This window comes from Poecilia reticulata, chromosome 15 (genome assembly GCF_904066995.2).
Source record: "Poecilia reticulata chromosome 15, P_reticulata-male-v2, whole genome shotgun sequence".
Taxonomy (NCBI): Eukaryota; Metazoa; Chordata; class Actinopteri; order Cyprinodontiformes; family Poeciliidae; genus Poecilia; species Poecilia reticulata.
Window position 1 is genome coordinate 2824648 of NC_088844.1, and position 26336 is coordinate 2850983.

General features: G+C 38.8%; 1 protein-coding gene across 1 annotated transcript in view; it reads left to right on the forward strand.

Annotated features, from left to right (window-relative positions):
* The first annotated feature begins 3559 nt into the window (after window positions 1-3559).
* LOC103476583 (uncharacterized) overlaps window positions 3560-26336 on the forward strand; it is a 135506-nt gene continuing 112729 nt past the window's right edge. The window contains exon 1 of the mRNA XM_008429049.3: window positions 3560-4633. Within this exon, the coding sequence (XP_008427271.2) occupies window positions 4523-4633 (111 nt within the window). The 5' untranslated portion in view covers window positions 3560-4522. The remainder of the gene's footprint in view (window positions 4634-26336) is intronic.

The following is a 26336-nucleotide window of genomic DNA, read 5'->3' on the forward strand; positions in this document are numbered from 1 at the left end:
CTTCCGAAAGACTGTGACCTTCCAGGCCGATGTCTAGCACATCCTTGTCACCCTGAACCTTGAGATGATAGTGAGATGACACTGCGTCCTGCACCGTTTTGGCTAACCCGTCCACATACTCCATATGGTCTGCCCAGCTGGAAGTGGAAGCTTTGGCCTCTTCATTCTCATCAGACTCGGACGAAACCGCATTCATAGACTCAGAGAGCATGGGGTCTTGTTGTGACACGGTAGCCTCTCCCAGCGCTTTCTGCACAAACTTGACCCGCTGTTCAAGCGTGGAGCGCCAAAGCTGGCTACAAAAAGCACAAGCGTCCGGCTCCGACAACGCTCTTTTAGCATGGACAGTTCCAAGGCATACAGGGCATGCTTCGTGTTGGTCTTTTTCGTGAAGCGTGAAGCTGCACTCCTGAGGACAGGGGCGAACGGAAGACTTCTGCTTAGCCATTTTTTGCTTCGTGCTCATCCCGAACCACAAAACCAAAGAAAATAAAAATAGACAAATGAGAAAATACAACCAGCGCTCAGCGGGCAGACATGCTAACCAGCAGGCAGCAGTAGCTAACACCAACAGGACAGGTTAAGCTAGTTTTGGGAAAAAAACAAGAGTGATGCTAGCTAGCAGCAGCTAGAAAGCACGGGTTGGAAATTAGGTGTTCCCACCTAGAAGAGCATAAGAACTGATGGGGGTGTATTTATATGCAGGCGGGGCCTACCACCCGTCATCACACGTCATTTGCCTAAAGGCGTGATCAAAGGTGTCTTAAGTTAGGCCACGTGGGGGCGTGATATCCCATACTCTGTGTTGTACCGAGTGAATCGACTGAAAGGGAACGTCATACTCATAAAGACAGTTTTCTTTGTTCTTTGTACCTTTCTGGTGTACTAGCATTAACTCCTTCATAAGTTGACCTGAGGGTATCAGGTCAACTTATGGGGATATTTACAGAAGACTTGGATGCGTTTGGCTAATGATTCCTGATAATCAGGCGATGCGCCGGACTTGTTTAAGTAAAGAAATGTTAACATTATTTATAATGTTGTTTGTTGTTGTGGTTTCTGGTTTTTTTTCAATAATGCAGTTATAAATGGCAAAATCAGAAATTAATTAAAACAGCATTTCTTGACATCATTTGTGATTTTTCTAGGCCATTTTTTAAACTTTAAAATGTTACATTTAAATGAGTGTGGAATGCATTTTTAAACCTTGTTAGTTTTTCAGTCGATCTAGGTTCTGTTGTTGGGACTGAAGCTGAGACAGCTTGAATCTGGCCAGCTCAGCCTTGCAAAGCCGCGCCCTCTGTGTCTTCTCTGTGTCTCAGTTTTGTTCCTTTTACTAGGCCATATGGTTCCTTCTCATATTCAGTCTAACTCAACTTACATCTCAGTCTAACCAGGGAACATACTGTTAGACTGAAGATAAAAAAATGTTTAGGTATCATTCTGACTTTTAGTGACAACCTTGAATGTTTTCATAATTTGAATGTTTTCATAATTTGTCCAGTGCAGGTCAAAGGTCAAACATACAGATTTGAGCTGATTTAGGACGTTCATTTGCATCTTCATTGCATCCATTTTTCAGAGCTGCTTTCACTGATTAGTTTTCTCTGGAGGAATGAGAAAATAAATGGTCCGTTTTAATATAAATCCCTAACTTCAAAAAGAGCACATTAAGATTCACTTCTCTGGAAAGTATACAGGAAGTGAAACCTTAATTCTCTTCTAACGGGACAAACATTGGTTCTTCTGATTAACAGAAAAGGGATAAGAGAAAAAAACATGTTCTGAAGAGAAAATATGAGTTTCAGAATGGGAAGTTCACAGATTTATGAAAGAGAACATAAAAATGATGATTAGATTAAGGAATTGGCAATCAGTCGGTTTCTTGTGATTTATAAGGGACTAAATATCGGAAGCCTGAGATTATAACGAGCCAAGAATCCTCTTTTCCGTCTCTTTTAGGGAGACATTTGTCTTATATTTTTGAGCTGTCTCTGTCATAAATGAATTAAAGAAGTCTTTTTAGAACATAGACATAGACAGCTCAAAGGCCTTGTAGAGTAGAAGGTTCTGTGGTTCCTTTCAACTAAATCTGAAAGACTTATAAATATTAGAGCTGGATTACTTATTATAAACAAGGCAAGGGGGATTTTTATCTGAGGAAAAAGAAAATACTGCCTGGGTTACTTTCAAATTCTAAAACATAGACTTCTTCAGAGTATAAAGATTTATTTTCAAGCCTGGTATTTAAAATGCTCTTGTTTTAAATCTAAAGGACTAGATGTAGTCTTGCCTCTATACAAACCCTGAGACTTTATTTCAATTCTCCAAGTACTGGAAGCTTTGGCCAACATTTTTTTCTTAAACATAAAAAAAGACCACAAAAGTTAACATTTTATGTCCATTTAAATATGTCATACAAAACCTAAAGGCTTTGACGGAGTCCGCTCCACTGGGTCAACCAGATCCTGATGCAGTATGGACCGAACAGCTTCATCCACTTCCTCCTCTGCCACTTCCAAACTACAACTACCACAATTCTAAACGAGTGTAGAAAATCGACATCATCGTTCACATCTCCTCCTTCTGTTTGCTAATTGACCAGGGTGAAATTCAGCTCAAAGGGAGAAATCCCAGACAAAGCCCTGAAGGCAGATGAAATTTGAGCTGAACTGCATCGGCGACGGCCAGACAGAACTGGACATGTTAGCAGTTAAATGTGTCTTCCATTCATAGACTGTTTCACTGAAAGTGGATCTTAAATTGTTTTTGTTGTGGGATTTTCACTGATTAATGTGGTGAATAAATGTGGAGCTTTGATTAGGTTATCTAATTCATGTTGCTATGATTGGTTGTAATTTTCTACTTTATGTCTCAATAGAAGTAGTTGTTTTTATAACTTTTTCCTAAAAGCTTTAAAAGGTATTTTCTTTGTGTTATTTTCTTGTGTTCTTGTGAAATAAAGATATTTATATGACTGGACTTTATCACTAATGGTAAAATTGACATAAAATATGCCCCAAAAGCTGCTGCCAAGAGCCACAAACAGACCCCAGAAATCTGAAGTTTTTCCAACACTTGATTATAACACAGCAGATTCTCCAAACCACTTCCTTTTTTTGGTCTTATATTTCAGTCAGTTCTTTAAAAATCTTAAATGTAACATGTTGAAACCTGCAGATAGTCTGTTTCAATGGCAATTAATGTCTTCAACTAATGTAAGAATGAATATCTGTACTTAATCTCACAAATAGTACAATTTCTTTAACAGTTTTCCACTCTGTGTGTGTGTATATATATATATATATATATATATATATATATATATATATATATATATATATATATATATATATGAAATTTTAAATACATTTCTATCTTGATACAGGTCTTAGATTTCAATTATAATGGCCTTAAAAAGTCTTACATTTGAATTGGTGAGACTTAATAACAAGCAAAAATAATTACGTTTGAATAAATTTGCTTTGTCTTTTATGCAAAAAAAGAGAAAAAATCTAATTTTCAGTCAAGAACCCCCGCAACTCTTTATTGTAAATCGTGTGGTTGTCGCAGGTCCATTTCCCGCGTCCAGGCACCGTGGCGTGGATTCAGAGCTGCTTCGCTCTCCTCTCCTCCGTGTCTTCGCGCTGTGCGATCCCCGCTAACCAGTAGGTGGAGCTTGTCTCCTTTGGCTTGAGAGAAAGAGAGGAGATGATTAAAGGCAAAAGAAAGACAGCAAGAGGAGAGGCACGGAAGGATGGAGGAGAGAGAGGAAGATGGAGAGAGAGGGAGCAAGCGTCAGCACTCCATGTGTTAAAAGGGCAGATGGTAACGGCGGGGTAACTGAGGAGCAAACCACTCTGCCGGCCACAGAGCCAGAGAGCAGCGGAGGGAGGGAGGAGCGCGAGCGCATGCAGAGCAGAGGAGCATCTGAGAGGAAGCTGCACGCGCTGCTCTGACAGGAAGGACAGGACTGAAAGTAGCCCTACTCGATACTTAGACAAAGAGCGAGGAGAAACACCAGGGAACTGAGGAAGAGGAGGAGATAGTTAGAGCAACTGCGAGACTGATCAATTTCACCAAGAAATTTAGACTCAGCGGAAAAGACACTGAGAGGGAGAGGGTAGTCAGCGACGGGGAAGGATTGATGAATAAGAGATGGGTGAAAAGACTTAAAGAGAAATATTTAACTGGAGACAGGGACATCTAGTAAATCCAGAAAAGACGGAGAAAGCATCTCAGAAAAGCCGAGGAGGAACAGAGGGTGAAATATTTACGAGGACCCGGGCTCTGAAAGGAGGGGAGCCGGAGCTGGGGAGGAACTTCCAAAAAACTTGGAGAAGAGAGGGAATAAATCAGTGCAAGCAGAGAGGAAAACCGAGCTGCTCCTCCTCTTTTCCGTCTACTTCCTAATAAAAGCCAACGAGCTGGAGAAGCACAGCAGAAGGAGGAGAAGGAAGTTTCAAGACTTGAAAAAAAGAGCTGGATAGATATTTAACCTCATGAAAGTCGACTTTACCCAATGGCGTGCTACTACATTGTGATCAGTTCCACCCACCTGCGTGACGGACAGCTGAGGAGCATCAAGGGGGTTTTCAGGGGACCAATAGGAGCCAGCGGCCAGAGGAACACGGTAAGGCCTCGCGCTTCCTTTGCTCTTCCTCTGTTAACCCGCAGAGATTAACTGAATCAGGTTCACCGGAAGTAAAGACACGCTAATCCGAAACGCACGCGCGACTTCGTTTTCTTTCTTATTTATTTCATCTCCTGCCGGGAAATCATTACCTCTTAATTATCATTACTTAAACCCCTCCCACTCACTTGATTGTCAGGTTCTTAATCATTCTTTGAGAGGAGTTAATTAATTGCCACTTCCATTAGGGTTAATTGAGAGGCAGCAAGATCCAGATGGGGATGGAGGCGGTGAAAAGGGGGTCACTGGAGAGCTCCCTAAGCCATGTACAACATCTATACACGCTTTCAGGTGTATAATTCGGCAGTTAACATAAATATACTAAAGTAGTGTGTTGAATGTATACCATGCTTTCTGTTTAAACTGAAAAAATTCTAACCGCACTTAATTAATCTCTTGATGTAAATTAGTGGAGAGGAATATCTGTGGAGTCATGGAGCTGCGGGGGAGGATTTGAACCAAAGAGATGAGTCACACTCCTTACTTTTTTAAATAGCTAAAACTAAACCTTGTGCTTCATCGGCTCTAAATACAGCAGGCAAACGTAATTACAGCGAGTCCTTGTAGAGATGCAACAAACCCAAAGAAGAAGAAAAAAACTTCCAGCAGGCTTCAAAGAGACGTTCAGGAGGAGAGCGTAATACCAGGGCTACAGTAAGCTCATTAGGCAGAAAAGGTGCTTAATTTAAAAGTAAATGTAGAAATAAGGCACTTAACTCTCCATTAACCAAACATTGTAAATGATTAAATGCTTAAATATTGTCTGCTTTTATGAGTTTGGTATCAAAGTTAAGGAGGAGATGATGAAGGTCAGAAAGTTAAGTTTCATCAGGATGTGGCATGAACACTGCCCTGAGGAACTGGGAAAAAAAACCAAAAAAAACTTCTTTTAATCAGATTGACTTGTAGATTAGTCCAACTAAGGTTTAAACAAACATAAATATTTCACAGTTTGACCTACAGATGATGAAGGCATATAAATGTTCTTAAAAATGTAAAACCGCCCTAACTAGTAATCTAATCAGAAACCAGCTCCTGGGTTATTACTGAGGCAAAAATGATTGATATATTTGATCACAATCCTGGACTGGACATGAAAACTGACAGATGATTTTTATTTTTCCCCGAGTGATTCTGATGTCCTGTTTGAAAAGTTCGCCCTGGGCGACGAGCCACATAAAGAACTGTGCTACTTGTGATTTTGAAGTTTTTCTTTATTATAACAACGGGGACTTAGACTGTGGGGAGTCATCTCAGTATGGAAATGAGCCGGCAATTTTTGCAGCCACCCAGATGATGCAAAAAGCAAAATAGGAATTGGCAAGAAGAGATAAATTGAATAATGGTAGAAATGGGAAGCAATAATGAACTGATACTGGCTTGTTAAAGTGACTCAGAATTAAACTTAGACTAGAGTTAGTTTTTTTTTACACAAAATAATAGTTTTGTGTTGAACTTCTTTTTTATAGCTCTCAGAATTACTTTTTGAATTAGCAGTGCATAAAACAACTGAATGTTTATATAACCATTTAAAACATGTAGCACATATTACAGCTGCATTACTGTAGGGAGGGATGAGGTGGAAGAGTTCTGAAGAAGTGAAAGAGTGGCATGGTAATCAGAAACATAAGGAATGAAGAGAGTCGGATGAAAGTACTAATAAAGGAGGCAGTGGAGGAAGAAAAATATTTCAAAAGGAGTCGAGAAAGATGACTGCTATAAAACGGGTACACAAAGAGGAATATGGAAGATGGATGAGATGAAAACACATCAAAAAGAGGAATGAGTGTGACGACAGGGTTGTAAATAAAGGATGAGGTGGATGAGTGGGGTTAAAAGTGACCACAAAAAAGAATAAGATGGATGAATGTAAAGGAAAAAAATAATGAAGAGTGATAAAAAGAAAGAGGGAGGAGGTGGCTGGGCATAAAGACAGGACTGTGAAGAGGTATAAGCGGGATAAAACGATGGTATTAAAAGGATGAGTGGGATGAAAGAGGATGAGTGGTATGAATCATTGGCTAAAAGAATAAGGAGGATGAATGTTAAAACAGAATGATATAGAGATGAGGTGGATCATTGGGATGGAAAGGGATCAGAACAAAAACGATCAGATTCAAATGGATGAAAAAGCATTAAAAGAGGGATGAAGAAGATTAATGTAATGAATAGACATAAAAAAGAAGATTGCGGTGGATAAGTGTGAAATTAGAGTTGTAAATAGGACAGGGATGAGTGGGATGAAAAGGAGGGTAGAAAGTCGGATGACTGTAAAGAAGGAATCACTATAAGGGATGAGGGGAATGAGTGTGATGAACAGGGGTCACAAAACATAAGCATGAAAGCTAAAGCTAAAATTCAAGAACAAATGTTGCCTTGGAAAAAATCTCATACTTTTGTGAAGTTGTCATATTAGTTTGAACCATTTAATTCTGACATCTCCCCTGTTTTTCTGACCTCTACAAATCATGAATTATGACAACATTTAATGACGGCATGATGAGGCCAAGTCGTCAGGGGAGATTCACGGTCCCTGCAGCCTCTAGCAGAATCAATGAAATTCTCAGCTGTAGTTACATTAAAATATCAAAAGAAAGCATATTCTATTAAAAATAGGCTGGCATGATCAATATTGGCATTTACACTGTTCAGTGGAAATGCTATGTGAGAAAGGTTAAAGGGTCTTTTTCTACAGTCTTGTGGGGAGAAGAAGAAAATGCTGCAGAATGAACACAATCAGATTTTTTTCAATGATGAGAGAAACACCTTGTTTTATGGTCAAGGTGGGCTTACACATTACACACACACACACACACACACACACACGCACACACACACACACACACACACGCACGCACGCACACACATATATATATACGACAATTATGTTAATATTGTGATGAAGCATATGTATAATTTTTATATGTATGCTACACCACTGAGAAAGTGGTTTTAAAACTACTTTCTTGGTGATGAAATCATTAATATTACTTCCTCTTCAACAGACATGTTGCTAAATATGCTAGTTGCTAAATATGCTAGTAACATGACTCCATGAATGAAGTCCTACATAGAACTACCAGGTTAAAGCAATCATGATTTTCATTTTGATGAACTGTGAAGAATGAAGTTCCTGTTGATCTGTAACCCAGAACCATTTCCACTGTACTTCGGCTGCACAGTTCATGCGAGTTACTCTTTATTCTCGACAACTTATGTCCTGAAAGCACACTTTGTGACTTCAACAGATGCAGTTTTATGACTGATTCCAATAAACAGTGTTACAGTTCTTGTTTCATGCTCATCATTTGTCCCGTTTTTGGAAACTCTTCTTTTTGTCTGTAAGACACCCAAACTCTCCAACCACAGTTCTAATTATTTACTGTCAAAGGCAAGAGAAAGGGAAAAAAAACCCAGATGCTCACTCACTTCTAACACATTGATTACTGAGCTTCATTAAAGAAATGACAGCGTAATAAAGCTGTTATTGCACCTTCATCAAGAAAGCGCTTTTAGATTTAAATAGTATCAAACTAAAAAGCCCCAGAACTTTATGAAAACATTTCTGAATTATATGTTCTGCACAAGAAAACCATCTGACTTCAAAGATTTCAATTCTGTTTGTCACCTAAACTAGGAATAGAAAGCTATATCAAGAATTTTTAATTGGCAAACAACCCCACACGACTATCACCAGTCACCTTGGAGCCTCATCTACCCAAGCTAATTTTATCCCCAACTTTCTTAGCGTGGGCAAGTCTGATGAAATTGCATGAAACGTCTTAAAAATTCAAATAACATGCTTGGCGCACAGAAAAACGAGGGAGACGTGTTCACGCCGGCACGAGCCGATTGCGTGAGAGTGCAGAAATAGCAGCAGGGTCGGAATCCAAAGTGGGTAGGAATCAGTGGGATGGAGGAGTTTCCTTCATAAAGTTCACTTCCAAGTTTAGATATATTGCTTGAAACGAGTCCAACCACAGTCTTTCATTAATTATTCCTTTTAGGGTGGATGACTGTTGTTTAGATCATCTGCTTACCATAGAAAAACTTCTAGAAACCGATTTAAATGAAAGCTTTATACATCACTGTTTATTCTGCAGTGAAATAAAGCAAGGTTTAAGACTCTAGATTATCATGAAAATTGAAGGAGAGCGATTCCCCATATAGTATTTATTTCGGTTTTCATCACTGCAGGAGGAAACAGGCAGGAGGTTTGGAACTTCACAGCCAGGGGGAGCAGCTGAATAAAGGAGCACAGGCAGCGGTGGATGGCTGTTTCTATTCCAAAATGGAAATGCTTGTTTCCTGCAAATACTTGCACAGCTAGGACAACTTTCATCCTGCTAAATAATCTCAGTTGTTTGCATGAATACATACATAAGAAGCGACTGATTTACAACTGAATGCACTGACTGTTTGAAGCAGCATCTTTGTCATTCTGCATAAATAGAACAAAGTCTTAGTAAGATTTTTAATGTACTAGAGGTAGGTGACTGGCGCTGGTTGTAGAAATATATATAAAACCCAAAACAGAAACTTATAGTTCAATGTTGACCCTAATTGAAATATTTTGTTGTTTTAAAAGTATATATGCTTTAATCAGGTTCATAGTGTTCAACAATAGGATAGCAAAATTTGAATATTTCATATAAAGTCCAGTTTGATTTTTTTTAGAAGAATATGTATTTCTTTCTTTATTTTTGTCCCTGCTATGGACTGGTGACCTGTCCAGGATGACCCCACGTCTCGCCTGTTGACTGCCTGAGATAGGCACCAGCACCCCTCATGACCCCACTAGGGATAAGTGTGTTTGATAATGGATGGATGGGATATTTATTTTAAATTAAAGGGGCAGTACAAGGAAAAATCGACTTTTTGAGCTATACATCATGTGATATTATTCTTTCATCACAAACATACCTGGTGTGTTGCTTTGATTCTTCCATGCATGTTTGAGAAATCCTTTAATCTCCAGTGTGATGACTTCCTGAAGGCGAAGTTTACGAAAGAGCAGGAGTTTTTAAAGTGACAGAGGCCCAATTTCAAGATGTTGAATACTTAGTAAAATTTCTTTTAAGTCATATTTGATATATAGACCATTTTTATAATAACTGAAGGTAACATAGTTACTTAATTATGCTATAAAATGATACTATGTGACTGGAAAACACATAATACTGCACCTTAAGGTAAGTTCTGAAGATGAACATGTATTGTGATTAATAAAAACCACAACAACAGGTGTCTGGAGAATCATTTCCTCAATCACACCAATACTGCTAATTTCACAAAAGCCATTATTGGAACCCTGATTGAATCGGGCATCACAAGTGAAAACCCATGTAGGAAATGGCTCCTTTCTGACCACCTCTTACCTCGACTGGTCATAAAATACTAATATCTGCTCAGCCAATTAGAAGTCAGTTATGAGCTATCTGCTGCAGGTGATCAACGTCCGACTGTGCAGAACCTCACCCCATCGTAAAACCCAAGCTATTTGTTCAACAGTTATTTGTCTGCTGTTGAGGTAAATCGTTGCACATCAAACATCTCCTAAGTCTGTCCTCCTCAGAGGGAAAACAAATCCTTCTCCCACTCTGAATCAAGTGAGTTTTTTGTTCATTAATTGGCCTGAATGTGTCAGAGAAAGTTTGGGCAGGATGCCCGCGTCCCTCCGTGTTACTATTCCTGCTGTCATCCTGGCTCGCCTCAGATCCGCGCCGGGCGGTCCAAATCCTGAAAGCAGCACTAATAATTACTAAAAAAGCAGAGAGATGTAACCCACTCCTGAGTCTCTTCTTCCTCTGTCTCTGCTTGTGTTTACATTTTTTTACACTTCACAGTCACATTCATTTATAAAGGCCCACCAGCTGTCAGGGAATTGTTTTTTACACCTTTCCTAATATCACAGTGGCCAGAGTTTTGTTGCTATAGATACACTGATTCCAGTCAGTATAATCATGTCCACACCCACCTGACAAAAAGACTTGACAGAAATTTCATCTGATCTTTTAATTTTCTCTCAGCTTTAATATCAGACGTTTTCAGCAACCAGTCGGTTCACATGGCTCTCGACTTAAAAAGACCCTCTGATTCTATTAGCGGGACTTATAAACTGTGCCTTGGTTTATTTGCCTCATCACAGGTTTCTATTAAATGTTGAGTGTTTTCAATTAGCAACCACAGATGCTGCTCAGTGTTTTATAAAAGCGATGATGTCCGTGAGCAACGGGGTCTTCCTCATCTGGTGCTGTTGGTTGTTCTGACATCGGGCCGAACACCTTCCCCTGACTCTCTGCTTCTGAAGATTTCAACTTGTGTGTGTTATGATGAGGTTTGAACTGAGTTGCAGACAAAAGTGGCGACTCGCTCCATAAATTAGCACAGATAAGGACATTCTCTGCATGTGTGCGCACCAAAAGAAAAAAAAACCCGCCTGTACGGTCATGAGTTCATCGGGGTTGCATGTGCAGCTCTGTTTGCATGTTGGGTTGCTGTGATTTCCATGGAATGACTGCGTGTTGTGAGTACAGGGAGTGCTCCATTGACGTGTGAAACATCAGCTATGACTGTGGAGCCATCTGCTGCGACGGAGTGCAAGTGAGTGTGTGTTTTAGGTGACATGCGTTTGCAAGATACTACGGTGGGTGTGCGCTTGAGTTTACCCAGTCTGACTCCCAACAAGTTGCCTGTTTTAAAATATGTGCATGTCTCCAACTTAAGTATTGGTTTCTACTTGCAATAGCAAGAAAACCGGGTAAGAGCAGAACCGTGTGCTTTATTATTATGCTTTAGGAGTTGTGGCCTCAGCAACAACAAAAACAGTGAATCTATTGCTAATGAGGCTATTCACTCTGGATTTCAGCAACAGCCCAAGTAATCCACACAAATTAGCACATAATGTATGTGTAGTAAAATGGAATGCCAATGAATGGGTATTGAACACGCCTTTATTTAATGCCCTGCAGAAAATCCAGTTTTACTAAAGACAGCTTCAGGACATTTGTTGCATTTAGAAAGTAGCCACATATATTTGTGCAAATAGAATTATTGAAGTTCTTGGAGTCTCATTTATGCACTTGAAAACTCAGTTCTTTCTTCTGATTTGAAGTTGAATTGTGTATTAGCAGCTTTGCTTATTTCTTCGAAACCAGTTAAGAGTTTTCTTGGGTCTGTATTCAGGATCACTGTCAAGCTGAAAGATCCATTTGATGTTAATTATTCCAATTTTCAAATTTGGAATATAACCCCAATTCCTCATCTAAACTTCAAATTCATAATTTGTGGAAAGTCTCTGTCCTGTTGCAGGCTCGCCCTCTTTGAAACGTGAAACAATTCAACAAAAAGCAACAGAGATAACACCAGAGGCAAACAGGAAAAGTGACAACACTGATTTGAACCTGAACAGAATTTAGGTGGATAGATGAAACATACTAAAATAACTTGACTTGAACAAATGGGGATTAGAGAACTGAAACCAGACATTTCACCCTAAAACCATATGCGGATTCACGAAACGTAGAAAGTTATAATTCAGACCTCTTTGTGAACAAACATGAAGCGCTGCAGAAGCAGGAAGTGCAATGATAAAAAATAAAGACTGAGCACAAAATGAAATCAGCTACAGAGAAGATTCTGTGACTGATGCTGAGAACATGTGACAGAACAATGGCAGGGAAGCGACAGGACAGGAGCAAACAGCAGCAACTTCACATTACAGACAGGAAGCATAGAAACAAGATATGGTGGAAATAAAACTCCTCAAAAACAAAATAGTAACAAGCAGAAAATATTATTTAACAAAGAGCTGAATAAAAGAAGTAAATGGTAGTAAACATGGATTCTTTGTAAAATCTTGAATCTTAAATTCAGGATTTAAGATTTAGTTTGGAAGCTCGAACCAGAACTCGTGGATTGATTCAAATTTAGAAAGCAACTGTATTTTATTTTTAACAGTTCATTGGACTATAACTATAAGTAGAATTATAATGTCAGTAATCGACAAATAAAAAAGTTCATAAAGAAAAAAACTGTTAATAAAGTTTGTGCATCTGAGTCCAGAGGCCAGACATTCCATAAAATCATAACTAATTTCCCTTTGACACATATTTGAGCATGTTGGAGATAACACTTGCTTTACAACACATACCTCTTTAGAAATGCCTCTGAGTAGTTTATGAACACATTTCTTGTTACAATTTCATGTAAGATGTAGAGCTAACACTTTTTTCACTTTAATCTTTATATTTTCCTCGTTTAGTAAAAATCTAGACATTTTTAAGCTTGCAAATCAGGCTTCTCCGTGGCAGTACAACTTAGAAAAATGAATAAATAACCACCAAAAACATGTTTTGCAAAACCCACAAACTTAAGCTCCACAAAATCTTTGAGGATTTAATCTCATCCCCCAGAAAATCCTCATGCTATGAAGGAAAACCGGAAGCTACTGCAAAGGGGGCCAGCTCCCATTAGGCTTTGAGAGCGAGCCAACGGCAAAGACTTGGTACATATGTTGTTTGTGTTGTTGATTTCTCATAAAATAACCACTGTCGTTTTAAAAGATGTCTAATAGCAGAAACCAGGCAGGAAAAGGAGCATGAGGGCCACGGTGGAGGCGGTGGAACAGCTGTGATCGTTACATTTCGACCACTAACTTTTGCTTTCACCAAACTTTGAGAGCTTTCATTCATGTAAAGCATCTTGCAAAAAGACAGCTGAATACCAGTTGAAGTCATGAAACATTCCTTTGTGCTCCAGAAATCCAAGTGGCTCCGCTCAGAGGTTTGTACTCGCCGAGGACTCTCAGGAGTTAGAAAAGCTCAGAGTCACTGGATGTGGGAGGCTGGCCCTTTAAGAAAAACAACACCCTGAGAGATACATTTTTTTTCATCTGAAGATGTTCTTAATGAGTTGCAGAGAGCTGAGCGTTTTAAGTATATATTTGTGTAGCGCTGTCGTTACTCAATTACCATGGAAACTGAGGTAGCTCGTTGGAGGTGAGTGGGCGTCAACGCGACTTGGATGAACCTTGAAAATGTGGTGGGAGGGACATGGAGACATGGAGACAGGGGGAGAGAGGGAGAGGGGGAGAGGGGTGGGTAGTCAGAGTAAATGGAGGCAGATGGAGAAAAGTAAGAGAAACACTAAGATGATCAGAGGTAAAGTTTTGGTTGACATGAGAAGTTTGCTGTTTTTTTAATATGCACTGCACCAGTCATCTACTTCCATCTATCTGGAAAAAATATGTACAACCATGCTGTAAATGTCCACTCTTTTTGAAATTTTGCTGTTTAAAAACTTGGTTATTTCTTATTTGTTTTTTCTTTGTTTTGTATCCTCCTGCTAAAAAAACAGATTTCTGCTCAAGTTCTCAATAAATAAAACTAAAGCACAAGTTGGATTTTCAGGAACCTTTTTGGCAAAACATCGGAGTTAAAGGACAGGTTTAGACGCAACGCAGAGCCTGGCTGAATAGTCTGAACAGCTTTTTTTTTTTTTTTTGAATCCTCTTATTTTTTTAAGGTGTAGCAGTCAATCAATCAATCAATCAATCAATCAATCAATCAATCAATCAATCAATCAATCAATCAATCAATCAATCAATCAATCAATCAATCAATCAATCAATCAATCAATCAAATTTTATTTGTATAGCACATTTCAGCAGCAAGGCATTTCAAAGTGCTCTACATATTAAAATAAAAACAGCATGTGACATTGAATAAACAGTGAGAAAGAGAAATAAAAAGAAATTAAAAAGTAAAAATAAAAAACTTTAACATTTAAAACTTCTTTAGTCAAATCGCCATTTGATAAGGACTCAAACCTTTAAAACTTCTTTACATAAGAGAAAAAGATCAAAAAGGCATTAAAAACGTAAGACAGTGAGAAAAGAAATAAAAAGAAATTAAAAACATTAAAGACATAAAAACATGGAAGACATCAAAACCTGCACTCTAACCCTAATTTAGCCATAAGCAACTCTAAACAGGTGGGTTTTAAGTTGAGATTTAAAGGCACTCAGTGTTTCAGCTGTTTTACAGTTTTCTGGAAGTTTGTTCCAAATCTGTGGTGCGTAGAAACTGAATGCTGCTTCTCCTCGTTTGGTTCTGGTTCTGGGGATGCAGAGCAGAACCAGAACCAGAAGATCTGAGGGGTCTAGACGGTTGGTACAGTAATAACAGATCTTTAATGTATTGTGGTGCTAAACCGTTCAGTGATTTATAAACTAACATCAGTATTTTAAAGTCTATTCTCTGAGCTACAGGGAGCCAGTGTAGGGACAAATACAGTAGCAAATACTGATTTGCCTACCCAGATTCATATAAATAAGAAATACAAGGTCAGAATTGTGAGTTTGTACATTACAGGTAAGCAGTTTAAGGTTTGGGGAATTTATCCTTTTTAAAATAAATCCTTAAAAGGAAAGTCATATTTTCAATTGAGTGTGGCAAACAATTTTAGTGCTTGAATTTTTTTCCCATCATACATTACTACGTGATGGACTGACGACTTGTACACGATGTACCCCGTCATACGTCCAATTGCTGCTGGAGATAGGCACCAACCCTTCTCCCCAACCCTGCATGAATAAGCACTTACAGACAATGGATGGATAGATTTTACTGTCTAAGCTTGGATCTGGGGCCAGTACTGTGTGTGTGCATCTCTTTTTGCTGTTGGGTACAAATATCGTGTTTTCACATTTGTCACCTTATTTTTATTATCCACAGTGCTTATTAGGAAGTAGGTGAACTTCTGGATCAGCATTTGTAAAAAAAAAAAAAAGGTTTCTGAAATACAATAAATGTCAAACACAGACAACAAATATGTGAACAGACCAACTTTTACACATCAATTGCTAAGAAGGGAGAATGGAAGAGAAAATATATTGTTATAGCAGTACCTAAAGATTTTCACATTTGTTTTTGTGATTTAAAAAAATTAATTATAATCACTGATTTTGTGGTTCTATGTTAGAAATATTTGCAAGGAATTTTGCAATGTTGTTTTCTCATTGAACCCCTTCCAAAATGTACATGACAGAAATGAGAAAAAGTAACAAGCAGATGGATTGGACAAACATTTTTGTTCTCTAAAAACTTAAATAGCTCAATATTAGCAGATGTTGACACAAGTTCTAAAAAAAATTAAATTGTTCAACTATAGGATGTTTGGAAAAATATAAGTGAAAGAAAATAAGTCAAGAACCAGAAGGACTACATCAAAGGTAGTGTGTTTATGTATTGCTTATGTCCTCATGTAAATGTGGCTTTTTGCTTCTCGCCATGTTGATCATGGACGATAACTTATGAAAAAAATGTGGGAATAAGTTGATTTTGAGTGAATTCTGAAGCTAGAGGAACTGTAATAAGCGCTATAACAAGTAGGTCAAGCTAACTAGTTGTGTGGTTTCACCAACTGTAGTTTTAAAACATCATTACCTTAACAAGAGTGGTCAGTGGGGCTCCTGTAGTTTCTAAGCTATTACTGCCCATCTTTTAAGACATGACAGAAGCAGAGAAACTCACTTTGTCTGGTATTTCATTAAAATGACAGAACCTTAAAAATGAATGAAACATTTTAGTGGTTTTGAATTAATATGTTAAAAAAAACAACAACAAAAAAAATGTACCTAGTTCCACATGTACAATGAGATGTTTATGTCTTGGTCCTTAAATACCCTCTTATGTGTGACTTATCAAAGAGCCGTCCTCCAGGTTGTGAATCCCAGGAATTGGAAGCGATTGCCAGTTTGTTCACAGTCAGTGGGGCCACACTTTGCCTCAGATCCTGTGAGTTGTTGTTGTCTCCCCTACATGGGAAACATGTGAGGTGTTTTGGTCGCACCGTTCAGGGTGTGAATGGTTATGAAAACTGCCTTGGGAGGGGAGTCAAGCCTGAGCTATGGAGAATGTGCTGCTGGATGCCACCACGAATATATAAGGGACACTAAAGAACCACTAAACAAGCGTCAGTGTTTAAGAGCCAGCCCCTCAGGTTTTCTCTTGCATCTCAAGGGTAAGAGTTGCAATGTACACATAGTAAACTGTTGGTTAGAGAAGAGCAAGGAAAACATCAACACAGAGATGGTATCATTGAACATAAATCTAAGTAACATTTGGGGGAAGTCATAAATCTCTTGTTTTTTCTGCTGCTGAATATGTCAATAACAATAATGCAGATGTCCCAGTATTTTGATGCCTAAGGCCTTGTTTACATAGAGCCAGTTATCAGTGAAACTGTAACATTTTTGTTGTGATCCAGCAGCCCTTTCACAGAGTCTAGCTGCACTTCCATTGACCATATAATTGTGCAATTTGACATTTCAAAAACATATTTGCTTAGTGGAAACATACCAGTTTCGAAACAACAAAGTAATAAGTTTTGTCTCTATGAGAAGGCAGGTTTTTGGCCGTATCGAAATTGGTTTATTTGCCATAAGTGCAATGGAAACACTTTTTTTGCATCATACGAGTCACATGATCAATAACTGGATGTTACAACTGGTGCAAACTACAAAGAAGAAGATGACAGAAAGTAGTCGGAGGATCATGACACTACATGTTTTTAATGACTTATCGCATGAATAAGCTTATCCACATGATATTCTGTTTGTTATTTAATGGAAACAGCAATTGCAAAATTGTGTTTTTTCCACATTGGCGGATCATTGACAGTTTTATGCACATTGTAATGGAAACACTTCTGACATCGGCCCTTTCTGAAGCCAGGTCTCAGTCCCCCATCCTCCAACAGTAATCTGCAGGTGAACGCTCACGTGTAGAACATGCGGCTGTAGGCAGATAACAACACAAATAATGGTGGATAGCATTGTGGTGTGCTGCTTAATCTGTTCAGTCACAACTTCTGATAAGAAATATCTGTTACATGAGCAAGTAGTGCTACTGTTTTCTAAATGAGATGCAAGCTAGTGAGGGGAAGATAATGGTTCAAATCACATGCGCAGTCGAGTGGCCTGGCATGACAACTGCAGCTGACTCGAGGTGTCTTGGTGATGTTTGTCTGAACATGGAACCTTTTTCCCAATCAATATCCAAAGATATCAACAGTTTCCAGAAAATGGTCTTATGTAAAGGTAGGCTAATACAGATCCAAATCTTTTCAGGAAAAGGAATCTGCCAGGATTGAAGCTAAACTCATGACATATAAAAGAGCATAAAGTAAATGCTTGAAAACTCATCTCATTTAATTAGCTTTACATTTCAGAATAATGTGGTCTACATTAGCATTGTGGTTTCGTAAACACTTGATTCAAATACCAATGAGCTTCCTGGTGCTATACTCCAGTGGACCAGCACCTATTTGTGGTTCATTGTTTGTGGTTTTTTCTGTGGAGCATGATTAATTTATTGATTCACTGGTTTTTTTCCAAAGTGCTAAAATATTTGAAAGAAAATGCAGCTTAGGAAGTACATTACTTTTTTTTAAAGAAAAAAGTACATCATGATAAATCTAGCATATTTCCATCACATTTCGTTATGATGTGACTCATTAATTGTTTAGCTTGTAGCAGTTTAATGCTTTCCATATCACATGTTATAAATGGACAATAAAATCCAGCAACCAATACAATCTAACTTTCATTAGGAATGTTACTGGTTAAAATCACTTTTGTTATTAGGATTGTCGATCAACAAAGAAAAAATGTGTAAAAATGTTCTGAAAATGTGAGGTACATTTAGGTTCTCACGGATTTGGCGAGCTTAGCTCAGAGCTCAGTTTAAAAAGGTTTTAATTGAAACTCCCAACTGGTACTTCAGATCAAGTCATCCCTAAATCATAGCACTGTGCAAAACATTTCAGAATTCCAACAAGTTACATCAACTCAAAGTTGATCATTTGTCAGTGAAACACAGATACTCTGACCTTCAGTGGGCAGATTTGTCCTTCATTCAGCCTGAGTATCTTCATCACCAGCTCCGTTTCAGAATATTTGCATTTGTGCCTTGGCCTCTGTAACTTTATGCACAATTCTCTTTTCACTTTTACTTGTTTTTTATCTCTTTCTCTAACCATTTTAATCTCTCTGCAACAATAGCTAAGACTTCTCTGAAGCTGTATCCGTTGTCCTCACTGATCCTCCAGCTCATTTCTACTCTCCACCTTCTCTTTTGTTTGTTCCACTCCTCCTCTCCTGTGGTTATTTGCAGCAGTCTTTCATAATTTAGTGTTGTCATTTTTCTCATCATTCTTCCCCCCCCATTTTTTCCTCTTGTCCAATTCATGCCGTCCACATCTTTCAACTGTGTTAAACTTTTGTTCTAATCTTGTCTTCCATATTTCCCACTCAACAATTCTTTTTTCCTTGCTTTCAACATCCCCTCTGTGTTCTCTCGCCTCCTCACTTTGTCTCCTTCCCTGGTTTTCAACTTGACTTTTACAACTTATTTGTCTTTTTGTCATGCTTTTATCTGACTTGAAGGAGTCTCGACATCATTTAATGTGCTCTGCTCTACTCCTCAGACTCGACACGGGTGACCTTGCTTTCTACTTATCCTCTCTTCCCTCCACCGTGTCTCAGCTCTCCTCTTTCTTCGTGGAGTTTGTCTTTCCACAGTTCTCTGATTTGACTTATTTCCTTTTTGTCATTTCTCACTTCTCTTTTTGCATAAATAAAATCTCAGCTGTCTTCCTGATATACATCTCCTCTATTTTTCTCCTCCTCCTTGTTACATCGCAGCTTTTCTTGGACCTAATCTCCTTCATTTGCTTTTTCATTATCTTACATTTGCTTTGTTTCCATTTTGTTTTTCTCTGTTTTTTATTTCAATCCCAGCTTCTCTCTCTCCATTTAATCGATACTTGCTGCTTGTTTTACCTCTCCTTCATTCCACTTCCTTCTCAAATCTTGCTTTCTGTTCATCCGTCCCTCCTCAACTCATTTCTCCACTCTTCATTTTCAGTTTAGTGAGCAGTAAAAACAACGATAAAATAATAATAAAACAACAACTGTCCCATAATTAGAAACCCATCTCCATCTGGATCTCTCACACACTCACCAAGCTGAATGGGAAGTCAAACAGAAGGCCAATAAGATACGCTTGACTGGAGGCCACTCTGATGCGTGTGTGTCTGTGTGTGCGTGCGATGGAGAGATACTGTGTGACTATTCACTCCCGTCATTGTGCGAACCTCGTGTCCTCGCGAGCCGCAGGAGGACGAGATAAATCCGAAAGCATTTTTGTCGATACTCAGGGGAGCATTTCAGACTAAAGACACCTGGAGGTCAGAGAGCGGCGCCCCATCTCAGCTCAGGAGAAATGTCGAGAAACCAAGGCAGGCCACTAAAACCTATATGAATGTATGAAAATTTATTTTGTATTTTCAATTAAATTATTTAAGGGAATGATTTATGTATAAGTAAGAATACACCAATGCATGCATAATACCGTCATATCATCATAACCTTGTCTTATGCCCAGTGGATGGGTGAATGATGGAAATGAAAAACTACTTCTTGAGTACAACACTAAAGAGAATGAGCTACAGTAAAATATGGGTAAAAGAAAAAGCAGAGAAATTATGAAAAGAGTGCAAGAAAAAAGTGTGTGAAGGAAAAAGGACAATAGATGGCAGAATTTGCATAATTTACATTTCTATGTGGTATGTACAAATGTTAAGTGCAAATGCCAATTGCTCCTGGAGTTTAAAGAGCAGTCATGCAAACACTAATAAGACAAAATGAACACATCTGGTCATAACTGCCCAAGGGTACATATGCACATAATTCATACATTTATTTTACTTTTATGGCCCACAGCAGAGATTTTGTTATTGTAATGGCAAAAAAAAAAGGGTGGGGGAGGAAACTAGTCCCTTTTTGACCTTTTTCCTCAACTGTAACATCCTTATTCATTTAGGGTATTAAATTATCTGTATTTTAGTTTTTGAATAAACTTTACATCTGGTGCTCATATATTAATAATTTGTTATTTTTAAAATGTCAATCATTTAAGAGGAGAGCTGCAGGCCAATAAAAATGACGGTTAAAAGACAAGGACATTGTTTTATAGCTTTTTATTTTACTAAGGGAGTCATTTCTGAGCATGTAGAAGATCCTGATCTAACAGATGGCATTTTACTGCATAACCTACCTTCACTTCTAACTTATGATATAAAGTGGGATTATTAGCTGCTGTTGACACACATCGTTATGAGTGTCTTCTCCGTCTTACAATGTGGCTATTTGCATTATTTTAATGTATTTGGTCAAATTATAATAGTTTTAAACTAGATCTTTAAATGCAGCCAAGAAATCTCTGTGGCTAAAACTAGCTAAGCATAGAGTGAAAACAAAAGAAAGAGACTGAATTCAGCTTAATTAACTTAACAGCCCAGTTCTCAACAAATGTCCACAGTAAATCTAAGCAGGTCCAACTAAAATCTAATTATACTGCAGTTTATTTCATACTTTATTTCATATTGTCGACTTGAATCCAGTTGCTTTGATTCCCTCGATGGAAACAGTTCCTTCCCTCCTCTTCAGTTGTGTGTAAGTTTTCTCTCTTGTTCATAAGTAAACACTACAAAGCTGTGTTTTGCTCAGATGTCAAAGCATTCCTCAGAATATCCCTGAATAAACCACTTTGCATGAACAAAGGCTGAGTCCATTATGTTTACCAGCCCTTTAAAGTTTAATGTAAAGGGAGGAGTTAGTATTGTCAAGACTAACTAACCTCAGAGTCAAGACCAGGGCTTTGAGAGAGGAAAGACTGACATACAGTCAGCCATCTTACAGCCATCAGTAAGTTGCTCACTGATGGCTGTGATTGGCTGGAGTGGAGTGGTTTGTCTTTTATATCCCAAAATTCAATTAAAATTTAACATGGAATTACCAAATTCAACGTGTTGCTTGATATTCAGGTTGATTGGATCCTTTTGTCAAGGACTGTTAATTTTACCATTAAAATCTGTTTTTAGGTTTTGTCTATTTTACCACTTTCTCTTTTGCATTACGGCACTCCATAATGGAGTTGGGTTATTTTTTATAAATTTGTGTATAGCTATTTAGGATTCTGAAATAGGGCTACAGGTTATCTTTGGTTAATGTTTTAAGGGTCCTTAACAATTTGACATTGTTGTCATTCAGCCATTTTCTTTTTATTTTCGTGGTATTTTTGACATTTTTAAAAAATACTAATCTTTGAAGCTTTCTTCTTAGTGAAATTCTAAAGGTGGTGGACTTCTTTTCAGTTTATGCTAAACTGAAAAGAAGTTTATTTATTTAGTTATTCTTTCAATAACTAAAAATATTGAGAGTATTTTTAGTGAATGACTTAATCTTTGTTGTGCAACGTATGATTAATGAATGATTAAATAAATTAATGTAAAACTTCAATATAAATTTAATCCTAGGACATATGGATGGGTGTTTGAAACATTACTGGTATATATTTAAAAAAGTATAATTACTTGGGGGGCTAGCTCTTCCACACTTTGAAAACCCCTGACCTCTGCCAATAGTTGTCGGCTAGTAAATTTGGCTCCAGACTAACTGGTGCACCTCACTCAGCTCACAACCTGGACTTGTTTACCTGCAAACCTTCAACATACCACTTATCCTAAAAATCTGATGAACTACCAACAAGTTAAATCGGAAAATTCTGGAGAGAACATACATTCCAACAAATGTTAGCTGATAGCATTAGCATAAGGCAGACTGAGGGGAGGCGACACGTCAAGGTGAAGGTCTTGACTGACTCAGCATTCTTTCTTCCTGGCTGAGTTAGACAGAAAACATATCTGTATTAACCAGGTGTCTCCAGCTACTGTCCTGCTGGTTTTAGATGTAGCACCAACACACCTGTATCAAATGAATGGCTTGCATGCCATCAAGTTTGCCAAACTTGATGGCATGCTGAGGAGGTAATTCAGTGTGATTCAGCTGTGTCGGAGCAGGGATGAATCCAAAAGTTGCAGCACAGTAAATCTCAAAGACTGGAGTTGGTACACAATATTTGCACAGGAAAATTTTCTGTCTCTGATTTTGTTATCCGTCTCATATTCTCATGCTCAGCATGTCAGAGCACAGGTGGCGCCCTTGAAGTTTTCACAGTAAAACTATGTTTTTATTGTATTTATATGCAGCTAGGAGTTTAACTCAAGACTGTAGTGTCCAGCATGTCCAAGACTGAAACAAGACCAAGACTTTAAAATGGGGTCTGAAGAAATGTCTCGAGACAAAGATCAGTCCGACTGCCAGTTGCAGGAGTTGGAAAAGAAATCTTGATCATTAACTTTTGCTTCTTCCACTTAACCAGCATTTACTGTAATCTTTTCAACAAGTAAATAAAATCCTTTCTAGAGTCTCTGTTCTGTGAAGACAGAACCCCAGTCAGTCCAGAATGACTCAGAATCAAGTTACTGAACAACCTTCAGACAGGCCACATTGATGAAATACAAACTTGTTTTTATATAACCCTTAACTATTTTGATTATGAATGCAGTTACATGTGTTTGTGGGTTTGTGTAACAGAAATGAGCAGCATGTGGCAGCTAGCTTCGACCCTGGAAGCTGCAATAGCCCCAGGTTTCCCCTTACATGACGTTATGTCTGCAGTAAAGAACAGGAGCATGAGCTCAAAGGCTGAAAAGGTTCTGGGAATAATGCTCCTCCTGACCCAGTCTGACCCAACCCAGTACAGGCCAAGCCTGGACTCTGGTCTGCCCCTGGCATCAAGTACACCTCACCTAACACCAGGGACAGGAAACCTTCCCACAAACCTTGACCTGTGGGGCAGGCGTCAGTCCATGGTGGCAGCCAGACATCAAATGGACTGGAGGATGATGGGTCACTGTTATCCGTCTAGTGAGGTAACCTCTGGGAGGCCAAGGTCCTGAAAAAAGAAACAACTGCTGGAAAGAACTAGTAATGTACTCTGGAGGTTCCAGACAAAAGATTCAAACCAGAGCAAAAAAAATGAAACAAATCCATATGATGGAAAAGGGAACTATATATTCTAAATAACATAACAAATAACTGGGGAGATCTGTGATAGAGATAAAACTACAACCTGACATGGAAAGGAAAAGAGTGAAATAATCACAAAACATTGAAAACACTTTGAAGACAACGAGATCTTAAAAGAAGATCTCAATCACAATGGTATTAAAAATTCGAGGTAATGCCAAACTGTAATTCAAAGAGTTCTGCTGCTTCAGACATGGGTATGTAACCTTTGCCATTTTGTATATGGTGTCCTCAAGTGGTCAGATCGAAAGTCCCCATTTCAGTTTCAGTCACTTGTAGGCTGGGTTATGGAGTGATCAAATTCTGTATGCTGTGATGTTTCAATCCTCTGGTCATGGGAATTCAGAGAAAACTATTGACATGTTGCAAAAAGGAGGGAAAAAAAGCAAATTAAACGTATTTCCATCTGCTGGTTAGGAGTGACTCTACCAGGCTATGCAATGCGCAATTTAGTCAGATGTTGACCCTACACTCGGAGTAATAAACAGGAAGTAAAGATTGCAAACTGGCATGGACTACACATCCCAGAAAGATGGAGAGAGTCTTCCCCTCTGGATCGGAGCACTCCCTACATACTTTTTGGAAAAGCCAAAATCCACCGCAAGCTAGTATAAAAAGTTTTTGCAAAATTGAGGAAGTTATTTTGAACGTTATTGTTTCCATCAAGGCTGCACAGTGGTGCAGTTGGTAGAACTGTTGCCTTGCAGCAAGAAGGTTATGGGTTCGATTCCCAGCCCCGGACTTTCTGCATGGATTTAGCATGTTCTCCCTGTGCATGGTGGGTTTTCTCTGGGTACTCCAGTTTCCTCCCACAGTCCAAAAACATGACTGTCAGGTTAACTGGCCTCTCCAAATTGTCCCTAGGTGTGAGTGTGTGTGTGCATGGTTGTCTCTGTGTTGCCCTGCGACAGACTGGCGACCTGTCCAGGGTGACCCGCCTCTCGCCTGAAACGTTAGCTGGAGATGGGCACCAGCACCTCCCAACCCCACTGAGGGACAAGGGTGTAAAGACAATGGATGGATGGATTTTTCCATCAATCTTTTCTAATGTGATACTTCAAAATGCACCTAAATGTAGCTTTATTTTCTAATGGCATTGTGTCTTTCAACATCATTGAAATAAAAGGCAGAGATGCGTTAGTGTGACAGAGTTATAATGATCAAGTAAAGAAAAGAAATGGCCAAGGAGTCTGCTTGGGAAAATATGGTTCTCTGTAAATAGGTCCATGTTGTCTAGACACACAGTCCTTTCTGTTTTTTGTGTGGCAGTGATGGATTTAGTTAAGCATGTTCTGCCTTCAAAGTTGCTGCTCGATGCTGAAATAAAGAAATGTCAAACCTTGTCAAGGCATCGTAAATGTGAAAACAGCAGGAAAGAAACTTATAGCAGAAAGAAGCCATTTAATATGGAATTAATGTTTTTAAATGCCATTTTCAACTTGGTACATAACGACTCTCCAAATCTACCAGTGAAAATGAAAAAAAAAAAAACTCCACAAAAGACATCAACTGTTGATGTCTATGAGAGATCCAATGAAGAGATACAGAATATTTGTCTGGATGTTGCTGTTCTTTCAGGAGCAACAATGAAGCAAACAGAAAGCTGATGCTTTCAGACTAAATAAAAAAAGACAAACTGATTGCATCATGAACTTCAACCCTCCTCTTTATCTCTCTTTACTGCCTGTTCGCTAATGTTCAGTACAAGTCCTTTGAGCAGATGACACATAGATGCCCTTGCCGGGGGGCACGTCGGCGGTGTCGGCCCGGTTGATACCGGAGATCTAACATGTAATTCTTCCTCCTGCTTGGTGGCGTTTTCCAGAAAGATACTGGGATATTTTGGCACTGAGGCTCAGCTCTAATGACACAGCAGACGAGCAGATAGCATTGATCACAGCGACCCGCCTTTCTGAATCGATAGAAATGATCCCATCTAGATAACGTTACAATCAATACCACTGTGGGTCCGTCTGGGTGGGGGGACCTGCACCGATGACCTGACCTGCGTCCAACCTGTTTTCCAAAAGCATTCGAAGGTGTGTGTAAATGTGTTTCTTTGTATGTTTTTTTTTTTTAAAGGTCATCCAAGGTGGGATGTAATGGGACTCTGACCAGATCCAATCTGGGACCACTTGTGGCAAAATGAATTGGCCTCACACACATAGCGAAGCTAAAGTTTATCCCTGAATATGTGTGTGTGTGTGTTTGTGTGTGAAGGTCTGCCTGGCTGTTGAGGTGTTTCTTGGAGTGTGTTTGTGTAAAGGCCACCCTTGCTGTGGAAAACTAATCTAATTTTGACAGGTTCGCACAGACAAAAGGGCACATTTATTAAAAAAAAAATCACAATGCAGCAGATCGGCTTTGTACTTCCGAACGTGTGCGCTCTCACAGGCTGAACCCGTCGAAATGTTTCACACACCAGCAGCCACTTTGTGACGTCTGTGAACAGTGTAAAATGTCACATGATCGGTGTCGCGTCGTGGGAAAGCGTCTTCGTTTTCCACCATCTGGCTCGTCTGCCGTCTGTTTTTAAACACAGAACTGGTGGTGGTGAACTAAATGCATGGAAAAACAAGAACTTCAGAATCCAGATGTCTTTTTTTACTCACCAATCTCCGCATCACTGATCACCTCATTAATCAC